General features: G+C 32.4%; 1 protein-coding gene and 1 long non-coding RNA gene across 4 annotated transcripts; both read left to right on the top strand.

The window, feature by feature from the left end:
• Window positions 1-264: 264 nt before the first annotated feature.
• LOC124887319 lies at window positions 265-3,662 on the top strand. 3 transcript variants are annotated; one of them, XR_007044787.1, is made up of 2 exons: window positions 265-1,001; window positions 3,389-3,662. It is a non-coding gene; the product is annotated as an uncharacterized LOC124887319 (long non-coding RNA). The 3 variants fall into 3 exon arrangements; XR_007044788.1 differs by lacking the exon at window positions 265-1,001 and adding an exon at window positions 2,379-3,072; XR_007044789.1 differs by lacking the exon at window positions 265-1,001 and adding an exon at window positions 2,379-3,101.
• Window positions 3,663-11,681: 8,019 nt separating this feature from the next.
• Window positions 11,682-14,972, top strand: LOC124887062. Its single transcript, XM_047396237.1, has 4 exons — window positions 11,682-11,920; window positions 12,080-12,906; window positions 13,315-13,455; window positions 14,122-14,972. The coding sequence occupies exons 1-4, from the start codon at window positions 11,682-11,684 to the stop codon at window positions 14,970-14,972; spliced, it is 2,058 nt and encodes a 685-aa protein (XP_047252193.1).
• The last annotated feature ends 2,698 nt before the right edge of the window (window positions 14,973-17,670 follow it).

Genomic DNA, 17,670 nt, shown 5'->3' with positions numbered 1-17,670 from the left:
AAAGTGAGAGATGGGATTTGATAGGTTAGGATTATGATCAAAAGGGTCCTTGATATACTAGCAAAACAAGGATAGGTGCACCATATAGTCTTTATCCTAAAGGATTTTGAAGAAACTAGGAGAGGGGGTGGTGGTCAGAGTGTTTTTGGAAGGTAGAAAATAAAGGCTTCTAGGAATAACTTGATCCAGGTGTCATTTGAAAGATATCTTATCAAGTCTTTCCAATATGAGAAAGTGTATAAGCCTGTACCTCTTATTTGCCTATGTGTAACTACTACCCCTGAAGCGTAGGTGTATTAAACCACTCAAGCTAATGCAATCCCAAAAGGAAGAAGCTTTAGAGTTATTTATACTATTGCTACCAAACTTTTCAGAACCCTTAAGGATTTCAATAAAGAAACCCATATTAAGAAAGAGTTATTGGTAAAGTCCTTAATGGTGTTAGCAAAGTCTATAATTTGGTCCTAAAGGAGTTCTCAATCAGTAAAATTATTACTAAAATATATTGCACGGAAGAACCAAGAGAAGGGAATGCTATTTGTTTAAATAGACATGGATTGCTTGGGAGGAGATGGAAATGTAAATGATGTTAAGGTTGTCGTCACTGTACATAATTTCCAGTCACCCAGTATTGCCATTAGCAAAATATTGGATTTTATTAGTGAAGCCAATTCCTCCGAAATAAGTTTATAATAACTCATTCTAGTTTCAATAAAGGCAAGGATATCAGGCTGTGGATGTCTATAATGAACTTACAATATCGTTTGAATTCAACACCGTTCGCCTCTCTACCATTTTATATGACAAAATTTATTGTTAACTAGATTATTTTAGAGGGTATATCCCTCATTATTCCCTTGCCTTTCCCTAGAGGAGGTGTTAATACAGTGGGGGGCATTCCCTTCCTTCATTTCGATAAAAAATTCATCCTTGGACTGAAGAATTTGAACCTTGTGAGAGTTGGAAAGGTGATATCTAGACTGGATCGGAGATTTCTTGAGGTAGGAGGATAATCTCCGCTTCTCTTACCATATCCTCAAACTTTGAAACAAGTGATTTTCTAATGTTATTATATTTATTCTTGGGATTTTGAGGGAGGCTAGAATCGTTTCCATTTCTTTGTTGTTCTCTTTTAGTGTTGTCATTATTTTTCTCCCTCTAATATTTTTGGGTTCAGTTTTAGGGAAATGAAAGAGTCTCGGATAGGGGGATCTTCTTGAAGTTGCATAGACATGGGGCTAGTCTTGAATATCCTTGGAATCATTGAAGAAAACAATGAAAGGGACAAGTTGATTTGTTTAACCTCTTTTGATAATATCTCTAGTGTTAAGCTCTTTTGAGATATTTGACTGACGATTGCCATCAATTTTGTCATCCATATATTCTGTCCAAAGCTTTTCAATTCTCAGTTCACCCCTTCATGATGAGCTATGCAAGGTACTGGGGATTCTAGATTATTGAGATTATTTGTTTCCCTATCACCTCCAATTAAAGTGGAACTGTTTCTCTCACCAAGATCGTCTCCAACCATGAGAAAGTCTGGTGATTTAGGGAGAGAGGTTCTGAGAGGTAGGTGGGGGTTGGCATTTAGGAGAGTCATTAAAAGTGACATGATCATTTTCTTGAGCTTTAAAATTAGTAAGTGGTATGGATATTGTTTGAAATACTAGAAGAGAGAAGAACATATTTAGTTTGAATGACATCATGACTGCTAGAGATAAAGATAAATACTCCCTTTGTTTTAAAAAAAAATAGTCAACTTTGACTTGGCACAAAGTTTATGAAAATAAAGAAGATTTTTAAATTTTGTGGACTTAAACTAAAGTTGTGTCAAATGTCCTTTAATCTTGTGGTCCTAAACATGTCATGCGGAAAGTTGAAATTAAAGTAATTTCATAAAAGGAAAGAGGTCATTCATTTTAAAATAGACCAAAAAGGAAAGTAGGTCATTCTTTCTTAAACGGAGGGAGTAATCTCTTGGAGGTAGTGAAAGTTTTTTGTTCTCTCTCAGTAACAACATCACTGAGTTGATTGACAAGTGAAGTTGTTAAAGAAGTGTAAGAGGAAGATTAAGAGATGGAGTCTCAAGGATAGTTGTTCAGAAAAGCTAGAGTTAATTTTTGGGGGGAAGTATCTTGATTATAAGAATATTTCTCTTTTGACTTTCTTAAGAAAGATACCTTATTGAGATCCAAGGGAGTAGATAGAAAATAACTAATAGGCACAAGTGAGACTTTGCCCAAATTGTAGTTTTTTAGGCCTTCGGTGTTGAGTGGCCCAAATTTTAAAGTTCTTTTCCTGTTTGGTCCTTCTCCTTTAGGACTTTGTGTGGAAGCTTGTTGTTCAAATTGGGTTAGCCCATAATCGAAGGGGTAATCTTCTCCAGGCTCTTTCATTTATAACTGGTGTTCCTGGTCGGAGCACTGGTTGGAGGCTTGTAATTAAAATTATGAGTTTTGATAAACTTACCTGATTGAGCGTCAAACATCTTTACCTTGATATTCTGAGTCAGATTACTCTTGATCTGGTCATTTAATTCTAGACAATGTTGGTCTTCTTTTTTCTTTTATTGAATGAGACTGTCTTTCATTCTTGTACCCCCATCTAGTGGTGTTGGAGTGGTCAATTTTTCATCTGTTTTAGTGGGATTTAGAGGGATTTCTAAGGGTCAATTCATAGGAGTATGCTCTAGGCATCCACAATTCTTACAAAGAATGTTGTCTCTTTCAAACAAGTTGGTTGCTTGCGTTGACCGATAATTACAAAGGTTTTAACTAGTGTTTCCAAAAGGATCTGACCATATATTCTAGAATATCTTCCTCAAAGGGTTAAAAATGTGCAAGAATCAATTTTGACAAATCTTTCGACTTTTTTCCCTATTTTCTCAAGAATCACTTTGTCATAAAACTCAATTGAGAGTTGAGGTAATCTGAGCCAAATGATTGTTGTTTGGATCTTTGATTCACTTGGCACAAAATTAGGCTCCTAACTACAGACCATGAGAAAAGATTCAATTAGGATCCAGGGGCCATCTTGTAATGCTTACCTTCGGCTTTATTGTTGAATTTGACGGTATAGAACTTAAACTCCTGATATATTAGGTATAGGTTTTCTTCCATTCTCTATAGATCTATTTGCTTTGTTCACAAATATGTTGATTAAACTTCCTTTCAAACATGTGATTATAACTAAGTATCGTAAAGGGTTGTATAGTCATAATGTTTCTCTGGGCTCGGTGGAATTGCATCCTCATATAGATTTGTAGAGTCTACAAAGTTCTCGACAGTGAAATTAGTGAAAGTTTCTGATGTAAAGAGATTTTTTTTTCTTACTGCATCGTTGTAGGAGCTCTTTGTTGGGAGATTGATTGTCATTTGTATTCATTCAGGTCTGATGGCTCCAGTGGGACAAGTAGAGACGGTTAATTATCAGTCATGGCGCGTGGGTCTTACTCGCTATTAATTACAGTGGAAGTGGGTGGTAAGATGAAGAAAGGGTGACCAGTCTCTCAATTATGGATCTTCATATTTCTTTACACGCTTTTTTGTTTTGTAATTTTCATATTCCTATTCAAACATCTTATATTTTTAAAATGCTGAATTTTTTTATTAATTATACATTTTAGAGGGAATTATATTTTTGGTCCCTCAATTATTGATAAATGATGATTTTGATTCTTATAGTGTATGAGTCTATGCATTTAGCCTTTAGTTACTTGAAATGTGTGTTTTTAGACCCTTTATGTAGGGGATTTTGTTATTTTGATAGTTTTTAAAGTATATTACCTTCAAATATGGGTAATGAAACACATTTAACGCAATAAATGAATAATAAAATAGAAAAACGATTAATTATTCTGAAAAATTGTGATTGTTCATACACAAATGAATCAAAAGTGGATATATCAAATAAATGAAGGTCAAATATACCTAATGAAATATTACATGAATCTATAATAAAATTTATCAATAACGGAAGAACTGCAAAAATTATTAACTCATACACTTTATGAAGTTACAACTTACAAGCATGTTGTATTTTAGATTTCAAAGATTTCAAATTGAGACGTGAAAAAGCAATTTCTTTTAAGAATGTGCCTTTTATCTCAACCAGTTGGTTAAAAAAAAAAAAAATTCTATAGTGAGACTCTTGATTAGTCGAATTAATATATCTCGATACAAAATGCATAAAGAAAAAAGAATAAGTTTTATTATGAAAATATTTTAAAATGTCAACTGCAAATCTAATTAAGTTGACCCTGTCAAGGGACGGGGTCAAGTGAGAACGAAGGGGTTTGGATGGCGAAAGTTACGAAGGCTAGACGATTAAAATTATTTTATATATGTCCAGTAGATATTGAATTCTTTTAACTTATTTATTTATGTACTTTTAATATGGAAAAATTTCAGAAATAACAACTCTCTAGCCTTAATTATAACTTGTGTAGCAACAGTTTCATAATTACGAAAAATAGCAAATTGTATTTGTATTTAAGTAAAATGTTGCTATATAAATACATATCCAAATTATATGTATTACTCATAAATACATATGCACAACTGAAAAATACATATTCTTATATTACTATGAAGTGGGTAAAATATTGTTACTTTAAAATATTGTTACTTTTGCTATAAGTTGTAATTTTGAAAAAATGTTGCTATTTATTATAATTATAGTCTTACGCATGTTAGTTTCTATAATTTTTCCTTTTAATATTCTGAATTTTCATTTTCTCAAGGCCCATTTGACCAAACGATGTGAAATCATCACATGAAATAATTTGAGATGATGTTGAAATTTTGTTTGGACGGCATGCAATTTGGATTTTTTAAGTTATATATTTTCTCATAGACAATAAAAACTCTACAAGTTGTGAAAAATATTAAATATTCCCCATTCTTATATAATGTTATCAAATGAGCAACCTATAATTCATAAATAGGAATTCGTAATATGCTATAACACTATATTAATAAAATACATATCTCCATGTTCTGTTTATAAATAAATCTTTGCGATTACTTTTCAAACTTTTGTGATACATAATTTTATAAAGTTTCACTAGTTAATAATAATAGTAACTAGTTATCCTTTAATATAATTCTTTCACATGGTACGTATAATCTCTTCACATCGAACCTGAATCTTTGCAAATTTTAAAATGATGGGAATTTCCTTACAAAATATAAACTTGTGAGTTAATTTTGCATTTGAAAAAAGTGAAATCGTGATATGGAATTTTCAAGTCAAGGTTTTTGAAGAATTTGGGATTTCCTCTTAGTTTCAAATCATAAGATAAAATCACATGTCCAAGCGCTAATTTTATATTCTAATTTCAAATTACGAGATGCAATCACATATTCAAACACCTACTTAGTGAAAATTTTGAATCATTTACTATTTGTGCCTGTGATAGCTACATCGCGAGGCAACGGTTCTTTTAATTTTTGTTTCCGTTAATTATATTTGCAACTTTTGTTTAAAGAAACAAAGAATGGTCACTGACCACAGAACAATGGCTATATAAGAAAGAGATCTAGATCTACAAGAAAGAAAGATTGGATAATAGTGTATTGTATATGTCATGTGCACTATCTTGTCATTGTAACCTAACAAATAGACACTTGTTCTTCCTAAATCATTCAAACCACAATGTCCCAACGTGGGATCGACTAATTTGTCTATGCATCCGTCTGGATGTTTTATATATGACCATGCCAATTACTTTATACTTTTTCTTTTGTATATCTCCAATATAACAACAAAATATATTGTTGTTGAGTTCATGCACAATTGTCTTTTAAGACGGCAGATCTATATATCTCCATAGGGAATCTTGAAACTTTAAATACAAGAAATTTTAATTAATACCAATATACTCTACGACATTATTATTGTCTGGGAATCAATAATTTTTTCTTTGATTCGAATATTTTTAAAATTCCTTAAATATATTAAATTACGATACTACCTTAATGTGTTTATTTCTAAATTCACATCAAAACTAAATAAAGTGTTTTGATCCTCGCACTTTGAACACCTTTGCAAAAATTGGATGAAGGGTATAATATTAATACATTATGCAGTTTACATCTTACAATTTGCTTTGATCTTTATTCAGATCTAGAATTGTGATGTGACAACTAAATGACACAGAAATTTTACATCTATGGAATTACTTATTCTTTGACTTATCCAGTGGTCGTCTAAGTTCACAAGACTTGTCCTAAGTCTTGAGGAATATGTGATGAAATTCTCTTTGTCCCTAGCCAAAGAAACAGATAGAGGTTATTGTACATATAGGTATTATTCTAGATCACCTAATATTGGAATGAATGACTTGAATTTGAACAAATCAAGGAGGGAATTTATTAAATTGAAGATACTCCAATCTTAAATTAACAAAATAAAGTTGATTGCTAGTCCCATGAGAAAGACTAGCTAGTGCATGCCCAATAATCTTGGCTTGATGTTGAACACAAAAGGTTAATGGTGGATGAATAACCTTAAGCTTATAAATTTTTGAAATTTTACAAAATATTTTAAACCACTATGAAAACTTAGTAGGAGTACTTCTCACGTAATTCTGAAATATATAAAAATTTTAAAAAAACAAAGAATTTATTTCTGAATTCACATCAAGGTAGTGCTTGACTCTAGTACTTTGAACACCTTTACATAAAATGGTGCATTGATCTTTATTTAGAATTTTGAATGTAGATATTGGTACATGACAACTAAAGGATAAAGAAAATTTACATTTACAGAATTGCTTATTTTTTGACTTGTCTAGTAGACGTCTAAGTTCACAAGAAACATCCTAAAGCTTGCTGAGTGTGTGGCAAAATTCACTTTGTCCCCAACCAAAGAAACAAATAGAGGTTATTGTGCATAGAGAGATATTATTCTAAATCACCTAATATTGGAGTGAATGACTTGATCAGTTTGAATAAATCAAGGAGGGATTTAATAAATTGAAGATGCTTCAATCTTAAATTAGCAAAAGAAAGTTGATTTCTAGTCCTATGAAAGATTAGCTAGTACGAACATGCATATACAAATTACAAATTGATATGCCCAATAATCTTTGTTTGATGTTGGACATAGAAGGTTAATGGTGGATGATTTGATGGGAATTGTCTTAACTTCCAAGACAGAAAATAAAATGCCCCAAAAAGAACTTTAGGCATGTGAGTCAATGGACCCTACAAGGTTACAAATTATCTTCCTAGTTATGAAGTTGGACTAAACATGTAGGAAATCAGTTGGTTCTAAAATTTTATTAAAAATATTTTAATTTTTTATCTTGTATTTCCATTTTTCTGTCCCAATTTTAAAAACAAATACATTAAAAATGGGAACTTTAGTAGCTTAGTTGATTGACCTGAACACTTGAATTATCATCTAATTGATGGGGGTTTGATTCCCTGTTTTATATTCCCTCACCCATTTTCCCTATTTTTTTAATTTAAGAAAAAAGACTAAGCATAGCTCTAAATAAAGTTTAGAGGAGGAGAAAAAATATCGTATAGAAGAGATCACAAAAGGAAAAAAAGAAGGCACTAATAATTTGATTTTAAATCAATCTTATCTTTGGCCCACATACACTAAATAATCACTTTGTGGGTCAAAAAGAACTAATGTAATCATATAAATCTCCGTGACCTAATAATGGCCTACAACCTAATTATGAAATATTCTATTTAACAACATAGAATAATTTGAGACTTAAAACAAATGTTTAATTACAGAACATCGACCCCATGTGTCCTCCAAAAGCAACATTTCTATGAAAATAATTCTTTTCTTTTGAAAATTTTGATAATGTGTGCAATTTGTAAAAAGAAAGGAAAAGGAGAAAACAAGTTTTTATCTCTTCATCGCTTTTGATGTTTCATCGGCGAAAACAAATTTTATTTGCACCAATGTCTACACTAAATTAAAAAAATGAAAACATTCTTCTTGTCTTCATATTCTTGACTAATGATAGAGTGAACTTCGTGTCTGCCGTAAATTGGTGACCATCGAGTAATTGATGGACGTTCTGCCGTAAATTGGTGACCATCGAGTAATTGATGGACGTTCTCATAACTACAATCTCAGAGAGCCAGTGTTGGAATCAGAAATCAATGTAGCTCCATTTCAATATATCCACCATTTTTAACCTTTAAATATTAATAAAATTGTCTGAAAATAAAACTGATTTCACAATTCACATCAAGTTAATTATATGTATACTCATATATACCTTTCTCACCCAATCATAGTAAACTAATATGTATTGTCTCTGCATTAAATCATCTATCTATAAGTAATTATTATAATTTGATATAACTACTAAATATGAATAAATTTTTAACTAGAATTCAAAGAGCATGTTTTAGACTTCAGAGGAAAATGCATGTCTAAATTTCTTCCTAGTAGTTCATCCCTATTAAGAGTAAGTTTTATTTACTGCTTACTTAGTAATTTATTATCATAAAGGGAAAAAATGGGGGCCTTTATGTTGGGACCAAAGAAGCACCCACACAAATGGAAGGGAAACCAATGTTAAATCATGTTGGAGTAATTTATAAGGGACAATAGTAAAATATCCAACATCGAAAATAAATAAATAAATAAAGCAGTAAACTATAATTATTCAGACAAAAAAAAAAAACACCTCGTATTCGAGCAATTTCATATTATGGGCAACATAGTGAGAAAGTTGGTGTTTTAACTTGAATCTCATATCAATAATAGATTCTCAACTACGTACACACTGCTTATCTTCAACTTAATTTTATAGTTCAAACACAATGATATTTAAAAAAAAAAATTAAAAAATAGTGGATATAGAAAGTGTTTGGCCCGGCGGAAGTCATTTTCCAAAGAAAATATTTTTTACAAATCTTTTTTTAACAATATTTTTCGTTGTTTGGTTCGTGGGTAAAAATGTTATTGGAAAAATATGTACTACTAGAGATTAAAGGTGTATTTGGTATGATGGAAAATGTTTTCCTAAAAAATATTTTCATACAAAATAAGTTGACGTTTTATTTATTTTCTTATATTTGGTTGCGGAAAAATATTTTTCAAAAATATTTTATTGTGTTTGGTTGGTGAACAGAAAATATATTTTTTTCTACCTAAATTTTAACTTTACATGAGTGTGTGGCCCTCTAATTAAAAATATAATATATTTTCTAAAACATAATATTTAACTACACATTTTTAATCATTCGATCAGTTTGTATGAAATGTGACATCAACAATTATACATTCATCTGACCAAATTTAAAAAACAATGTAATTTTTTAGTACGTATTAATAAAATAAATTTATAATTACTTATTTTTTATTTTTTATTATTAAAAAGTAATTTCTTAATACGATTTATGAAAGAAAAAGTTAAAAAAGAGTGACTAGGTGGTACTTGATTTACAAAACGAAGCAATAACTCTTTTAAAAAAAATTGATACGAAACATAATAAAAAGTTAGAGTTTATAAATTGTAATAAAAAGTTTTAATTTATATTTTTGAATAAAAAAACTTAGTGTACTATCATATCACTTCTTTGTGTCAAATCATGTAAACGTAATAAATTATTATGTTTTACAGAAAAAATTGTAAAAAAGTTTTATAAAAAAATTTTGTAAAACGTAATAAATTATTACTACGTTTTACTAAAACTTTTTTACTGTACACATCCGCTATCAAACCGTTAAAAAATGGTATAAAATATAATAAATTATTACGTTTAGCTTATTTTTATAACTTATTAAATAGGTGATCTATTTTTATCACTTTATTCATATTGTGGTTTATTTTGGTTTCAAATTCTCATAAGTCACATCTCAATATTTTCTAGAAAATGACTTCCCTAGGCCCATGAGGGAAGTCATTTTCATTCAAATGGAGGAAAATGAGTTCCATTGAAAAATATTTTCTCAAAATTATATTACAACTAAATAAGGAAAAAAAATTCAGAAAACATTTTCCATCATACCAAACACATAAGAATAATATTTAGCAAAGGTCGCATGCTAATGAAACTCTTTTTATACTAGAATTTGTCACACCCTTTTTCGCTTGAGGGTATCGAGGTCGAAGGGTTTTTCCAATTAAAGTGACGATATTGAATAGGGATTAATTTTAATTACAGAGTCGCCACTTGGAATTGAGTTATGGTGTTTCAAGTCATCTTATTAAATCCCTAATCAAAAGGAAATGACTCTTTGTTGGTCTGCGTAAACAGAAGACTGGGTAAGGAATTCTATTGATCGAGGAGAAGGTGTGAAGCACCCCTTGAGTCCCGTGGTCCTAGCACGATCGCTTTTATTGACTCATCTTGACTTAAACTATTTTAATAAATTATGCTAAGACCTAAAATTGCTCATTTTTATTATACTCAAAATTGATCTATTATCTTATATTAAAGAAATCAGTGAAAGTTAATTTTAGAAAAGATTTTTCAAGATGCATTATTGCATCCTTGAATTTTAAATGTCTTAGAAAAATGCGTATGCCGCATTCTCAAATGAGGTGAATATTTTAAATGTGCCTAAAATTATCTAGCGTTAAAAGTATTGACTCACTATTTATAACTCGAGCCAATTTTATTATTATCCATTTTTATTCCTCATTTGGTTTTTGCTTTAACACTTTTCCAAAACTACAAAATGATAGTTAAATAATTCTCAAAACTCAATCACTCAAGAACAAAGCTAGAATTAAGATTCAACATTCTGCAGCAACAACTTAATTAAGAAAGGTGTTTTAAAACAAATCAAGATATAATAAACCATAGTGAAAAAATAGTAAAAATCTTACTTTTCTTTAAATATTTGGTAAAAACAAGAATTTAGCAAAGACCCAATTGACTATTTAACCCTTCAACACCTCATAACAATAATTTCCACTATGTCAAAAGTTCAAAATTTTACCAAGGAAACAATAAAATTAAGATTTTTATTTAAGGTAATAATAATAGTAATAGTAATAGCAATAATAATAGTAATAGTAATAGTAATAGTAAATAGTAATAATAATAATTCAACAAGAATTCTTTAATAAAAAATGGTTAACTTTTAGAACTTGGTTCTTTGAAACATTTTCTAGCGATGAACTACGAAATATTTCTGAAGAATTTTATGAAATGTGTGCCCTGCATAATCAAATTATCTTTTTCGTTCCTTGGTTTATGTCTGCATCTCTACCCTCTTACATTAATCTTCTTGAACGATCCTACCAACATCCTGATGGCACTACTACTCAAGCTCATTATCCTCCGCAATCTTCATTTATCTTACCCAATAACACGGGTATGACTTTCTCGGCTTTTCAAAAATTTATCAAAGACGATATTGGAAAAATAACGGTTTCTGAGATAAATAATCTTTTTTCTCAAAATAATTATTTAAGTCTATATGTAAAGGTTTTGGGTGAACATATCTCCTCTCTAGATACTAAACTCGACGACCTCATTTCATTAGTTAATAAACTCAGTACCCAAACAAACTCTTCCAATACGGCTTCCACCTCCCAAACTTCTGCGACAGGCGAAGGAATCATCCTGTCCAAACCCTGTATCCAACGACCTCTAGAAATAGAGGGATTCACTAAGGCCTCGCCCCTTGACCAACTAGAAACTCTTTTAGATAAAAAATTCTCTGGACTCAATATCCAGCCTTTGACTATGTCTGAAGATAATATTCAAACAATTGAGTCAAATTTTGCGGATCATCTCGCATCTTCCGATCGTCCCGACGAGATCCTCTCTTCCGAGCTTTATAAGCTCCGAGGGCTAATGAAACCACAATCCGGAAAGAAATTTGCTGACATTCCCCGTATGTCTACCGCTTATTATCCTCGTCCCACTCCTCAAGATGTTCTGATCGAAGAAAGGGATTGGAATCAAACAAACACTTCGTATAGCGGCGACGCTATTTACGAATGGAATATTGATGGTCTTTCAATTCGCCAAATCTCTATTTTAATTCATCGTATGTCCATGTATGCTACAATTTGTCTAGCTACAAAAGCCACTGATCGGAACGCAAAAACTGACCAAACAATCTGTAAAATGATTGTTGCTGGGTTCACTGGCCAACTCCGTGGCTGGTGGGATAATTTCCTAGATGACACTAAACGCGCCGCCATTTTTGATGCCACCAATGAAAAGGAAGGCAAAGATAATCTTGGTCGCACTCTTGCGGCAGGACGGTCTGATGCCGTTTATACCCTCATGCTGACTATTATTGAACACTTCGGCGGAAGATTCACTAACCATCATGAAAATATTCGCACTCTTCTTAATGGTTTGAAATGCCGCCATCTTGGCGAATTTCGTTGGTATAAAGATACCTTTCTTAGCCGGGTTATGGATTTACCCGAAAGCAGATACGAACACTGGAAAGCAAAATTCATTGATGGTCTTCCTCCCCTTTTTGCTGAACGTGTTCGCAAAACTCTTCGCGGATCTTATGGCGAAATCCCCTACGCTGACAAAACTTATGGTCAATTGATCGTAGCCTGTACTCAAGAAGGGTTAGCCCTTTGCAACGAGTTAAAACTGGCTAGACAGATCAAAGTTGATAAACTTCGAGAAAAAGCTCAACTGGGTGATTTCTGCGAACAATTTGGCATGGAAAAACCATTAATCCGAAAAACCTACAAATCTTCCAAATATCAATCTAAACGTCCTCAACGACGTGATAAGGAACAGCGAGAAACTCGTAAATCCTTCCGAAAATCTACCCGATTTGCTAAAAACCGTTCAAAACGCGACTTAGCAAAAATTAAATGCTACAAGTGCAATCAATACGGTCATATTTCTCCAAATTGCAAATTACAAAGATTAAAAACTCTGAATCTTTCTGATGACATTCAGAATCAAGTCTATAATTTATTATACACTTCTGATTCTGACTCCGGTTCAGACTCCACTTCTGAGAATGATTTTCAACTTCCTGACTCTGATGATCATCTCGAAAAGACTGATAAATGTGTTGATTGTGATAATCATGACTGCAATTGTGCTGAAGTAATGTACAAACTTCAAGCTCAATTTGAAGATATTGGCTTAGATATGAAAACCATCACTACTGAAAATATTCTTGAATTGTTAAAGGAAGTCACGGACGAAAAGCTTCGTGACAAAATTCTGCATTTAGCTACTCAAAAATCGTCTTCTTCTGCTTCTAGTTCTACCGTTTCAACACGAGACAATTTTGAAACTCAGCCTATGGCATACTCCTTGGATGAAGTTCATCGAAGATTAGCTTTAAGCAAAATTCCTGGTAGAGATACCACTTTTAACGATTTAAAACTCGAAGTTGAAAAACTAAAACGGGAAATCATTTCTTTAAAACAAAATCAGCTAATTACTGATCATCGCATTTCGAAACTTGAAGAAACAGATTATTCTTTACCTTCTTCAGGTCACAGGCCAAAAGAGCCAAATGAAAAGCATTTTGCAGAAACCGATCCTAGTCAAACGGTTAATATTGAAACTCTGCATAATGATTCCTTTCTAGGAATGTTGCAAATCGTTACTGCGCATAAATGGTATATTAATTGTACCATTTTAGTAAATAAGGAATTCTTTATCACTAATGTCGCCATGATTGACAGCGGGGCAGACGTTAGTTGTATTCAAGAAGGATTGATCCCTACAAAGTACTTTGAAAAAACTACTCACCTAGTTAAGTCTGCAACTGGTCACTCTCTTGACATTAATTATAAACTTCCTCATACCCATATTTGTCGAGATAAGTCATGCATTCCTCACTTTTTCTTTTTAGTAAAAAATCAGATTTATCCTCCTATTATTTTAGGAACCCCGTTTATAAATGCTATATATCCCTACACTCATATTGACGAAAAGGGATTTAGAGCTACTTATAAAAATCAGCCTATCTCTTATTCTTTTGTTACTCAGCCCGTAACTCGAGATATTAACGCTCTTATTAATATAAAGCAAAAGCAACTTAATTTTTTACAATTAGAAGTAATGAGTATTACTACCCCTGAAATTATAAAATCTGTTAAAATACAAGAAAAATTAAAGACTGTTTCTTCTCAGTTGATGAATGATATTTGTGCTGACCATCCCAACGCTTTCTGGAGTCGAAAACGGCATATTGTTTCGCTTCCTTATGAGGACGGCTTCACTGAAGAAAGAATTCCAACAAAATCTCGACCCTGTCAGATGAATGCAGAATTAGTTGAATTCTGCAAAAGAGAGATTGATCATCTCCTACAAAAGGGTCTCATTAAACCCTCAAAATCCCCTTGGTCTTGTACCGCCTTCTATGTTAATAATGCTGCCGAAAAGGAAAGAGGTACACCTCGGTTAGTCATCAATTATAAACCTCTTAACAAAGTTTTAAAATGGATTCGCTATCCCATTCCAAATAAAAAGGATTTACTTTCCCGACTTTATGACGCCAACATATTTTCCAAATTTGATCTAAAATCAGGATATTGGCAAATTCAAATTGATAAAACTCATACTTACAAAACCGCATTTAATGTTCCATTTGGACAATATGAATGGAACGTTATGCCTTTCGGTTTAAAAAACGCCCCTTCTGAATTTCAGAAAATTATGAATGATATTTTTAATCCATACATGGACTTCATTGTTGTATATATTGATGATATTCTAGTGTTCTCCAAAACGCTTGATAATCATTTTAAACATCTGCATATATTTAAACAAGTAATCATTCAAAATGGCTTAGTTATCTCCAAGCCAAAAATGAGTTTATTCCAGACTAATATTAGATTCTTAGGTCATAATATTTGCCAAGGTTCTATTGAACCAATCCAACGAGTCTTAGAATTCGCTACAAAATTCCCCGATGAAATTACAGATAAAAAACAACTTCAAAGATTCCTTGGTAGTCTCAATTATATTTCTCCTTTTTATAAAAACTTGTCTAGAGACTTGGCTCCTCTGTATGACAGATTGAAAAAGGATTAGAAAACTCCGTGGACTCCGGCCCACACTGAATTAGTAAAGGTGATTAAAGCTCGTGTTCAATCTCTTCCCTGTATTTCTCTTGCTAATCCTAATTGGCAAAAAATTGTTGAAACCGACGCCTCCAATATCGGGTATGGTGGAATACTTAAGCAAGTTAATCCCCATACAAAAACAGAATGCTTAATCCGTTTTTATTCCGGTAAATGGACAGATAGCCAAAAGAAATATGCTACTATAGCCCATGAAATGCTTACTATTGTTAAATGTGTATTAAAATTCCAAGATGATTTATATAATCAGAAATTCATCGTCCGAACGGATGCTCAATCTGTTAAATTCATGTTTGATAAGGATTTTAAACATGACGCTTCTAAGTTAATATTTGCCAGATGGCAAGCTCAACTAGCCCCTTTTGACTTTGAAATACAGTATAAAAAGGGTAATGAAAATTCCCTACCTGATTTTCTATCAAGAGAATATTTAACATGACAATTTATACTACCTTTTTCTCTGAAAAAACATTGATTACCATTCTCAAAACTATCCCCTTACCCCCTGATATTCAAAAACACATCTTAGAACTTTTAATTTCTAAACTTATTCAAGATGACGCCTGGTGGTATAACTTTATTCACAGCGAATTCTGGTGGTATGCTCATCCTCCAAACTCTGAAGAAATTAGTGACTGGTATGATATTGATACTTCTGATCATTAATTGCAGCATGACAGATCCTCCCTGGCAGACAGCCAGAGGACGTGGTCGTGGCCGACACCAAAATCCTGCATATTCGCAGTATGGCGGACGAACCAATCCAGCATATTTTCATCAAAGAAGTACAGCCAGAAATTCTGCACATAGCACACCAAATTCTAATTTCCCTGTCCTACAACAAGGAAATAAAACTCTGATTAATTCAAGAATATCTCAAGATGAGGCATCCTCCTCTCAAATTCAAACTCCGAATATTAATCTGGATGATATTCCCGAAACACATCCGTTATTTCAGCAAATAAAATCATATTTGGCTGAAAAGGGAAAAGCTGCAGATTCGTTTGCTTCAATTGTGACAGAAAACTCTGAAAATAAACTATCCTATGAAAAACTCGAAGCTAGAGAAGTTATTGTTTATCTGGAAAATCGGCATATTCCTCCGACTGAAAACTCCGACGAAGCTTGGAGGATATTGAAAGACTACCTAACAGCAAATGTTTATTTTACAGGAGAATCTTACAAAACCAGAACCTATTACGAACAAATTCTTGTCAATACTGCCAGTGCGACATTCGAGCACAGCCCTTTAGGAGAATCTACTCCAGGCGTCCACGGCTACTCCAAAATAATTATTAAAAAATTGATCCCTATCGAAGAATGGGGCATTTCTTCCATGACCCTTCGAAATCTTCCTATGGGACCTCAAGGGCAAACTATTGCCAACTTTACCTATTGGGACTACATCAAAGCTTTTTCTCAAGTCTTTTATTACAATAACTATAAACATAAACACACTTGGTTCGTTAAAATATGTTCCAAGGTATTTGAAAAATCAGTCCCAAACTGGTTTATTCACTGGTGGACCCAGCACGGACCATCCGCAAAGATTTTACCACCTGAATATTTTTCCCTTTACACCTCCTGGAAAAAATCATCTCCATTTTTAACGGAGTTATATCATTCAGATCACATCTGCAAATTGGATACCATCGACCAAATGTATTTCTATATTGAATTTTCTATTCCCTGGATCCATAAATGGTCGATCGAAATTGGCTATAATACTCAACAAATCCCCGCCATCTACCGTACTTTCTATTGTAATTTCTGGGAGAAACTCTTACGCATTGATCCTGCAACTAAACTACCTTATGGACATGATCAAATAGAGGAAATGAACCAAAAAATCACAGCCTATACACAACACCCTAAAATGAGTGTTCTTATTGAAGATAAATCCATCAACTATGTCTCCAGACGAATTTCAGCTCACGATGGCAACAAACTCCAAATGATTGAAGAATATTTGGCTGAAGTTAAAAACAAGCTGCTACATAACATCGAACAATCTTCAGATACTTCCATGAATAGCACTGAGGCAGCCACGGATGATATCACAGATTCTCAGCCCCCTGAAACGCTCAATGAAGAAGAAGTATTAGCCAATGCCGCCGAGTTCTTAAAGTGGGGACCAAATGTTAAATAACTACTGTTGTAATAACATTATTAAAAACACTGCTGTAATAGTAAATTCACTGTAGAAACACTGTGCACAGGGACCCATGTATTACTGTGCAAGATTCTTTTTCTTTCTATATAAGGCGCCTCACTTTCTTCAAAGAAAGGCACCTTACTATCTATCTAGTTCTCTCTCTCTCTCTCTCTTATCTTTCTCTTGTAAAAAGGCTTGTGTTCAACATTAATTTAAACTTAGGCTATCAAATTTTACCAATTCTAAATTTTGGACGCTATATTAAATACTAAACACACATATTCTTCATTAAGTTTAATTTATAGTAGAGTCCATAAAAGAAAGAAGCAATCCAAAATATTAACAGTCTCAAAACACGGATAATAACAACCTCTAACCACATAAAATTTACTATCATAAAATAATAGTACGTAATTCTTTTTTCTCTCCCTGTGTGTTTTGTCTGATCTGTGTAGTATAGATTCTACAAACTTTTTTGGAATGAAGAGTCCTT

This window comes from Capsicum annuum, chromosome 9, assembly GCF_002878395.1.
Source record: "Capsicum annuum cultivar UCD-10X-F1 chromosome 9, UCD10Xv1.1, whole genome shotgun sequence".
Taxonomy (NCBI): Eukaryota; Viridiplantae; Streptophyta; class Magnoliopsida; order Solanales; family Solanaceae; genus Capsicum; species Capsicum annuum.
Note: the sequence above shows the minus strand (reverse complement) of the source record. Positions and strands in the feature narration are given on the sequence as shown.

Excerpts from the sequence above, each read along its gene's own strand:
- LOC124887062 (XM_047396237.1), top strand. The coding sequence starts at position 11,682 with ATGTCTGAAGATAATATTCAAACAATTGAGTCAAATTTTGCGGATCAT. Across the intron at positions 11,921-12,079 it reads CAAACAAACACTTCGTATAG|TGGGTTCACTGGCCAACTCC; the intron begins CGGCGACGCTAT and ends AATGATTGTTGC. Across the intron at positions 12,907-13,314 it reads TAATTTATTATACACTTCTG|TCGAAGTTGAAAAACTAAAA; the intron begins ATTCTGACTCCG and ends ACGATTTAAAAC.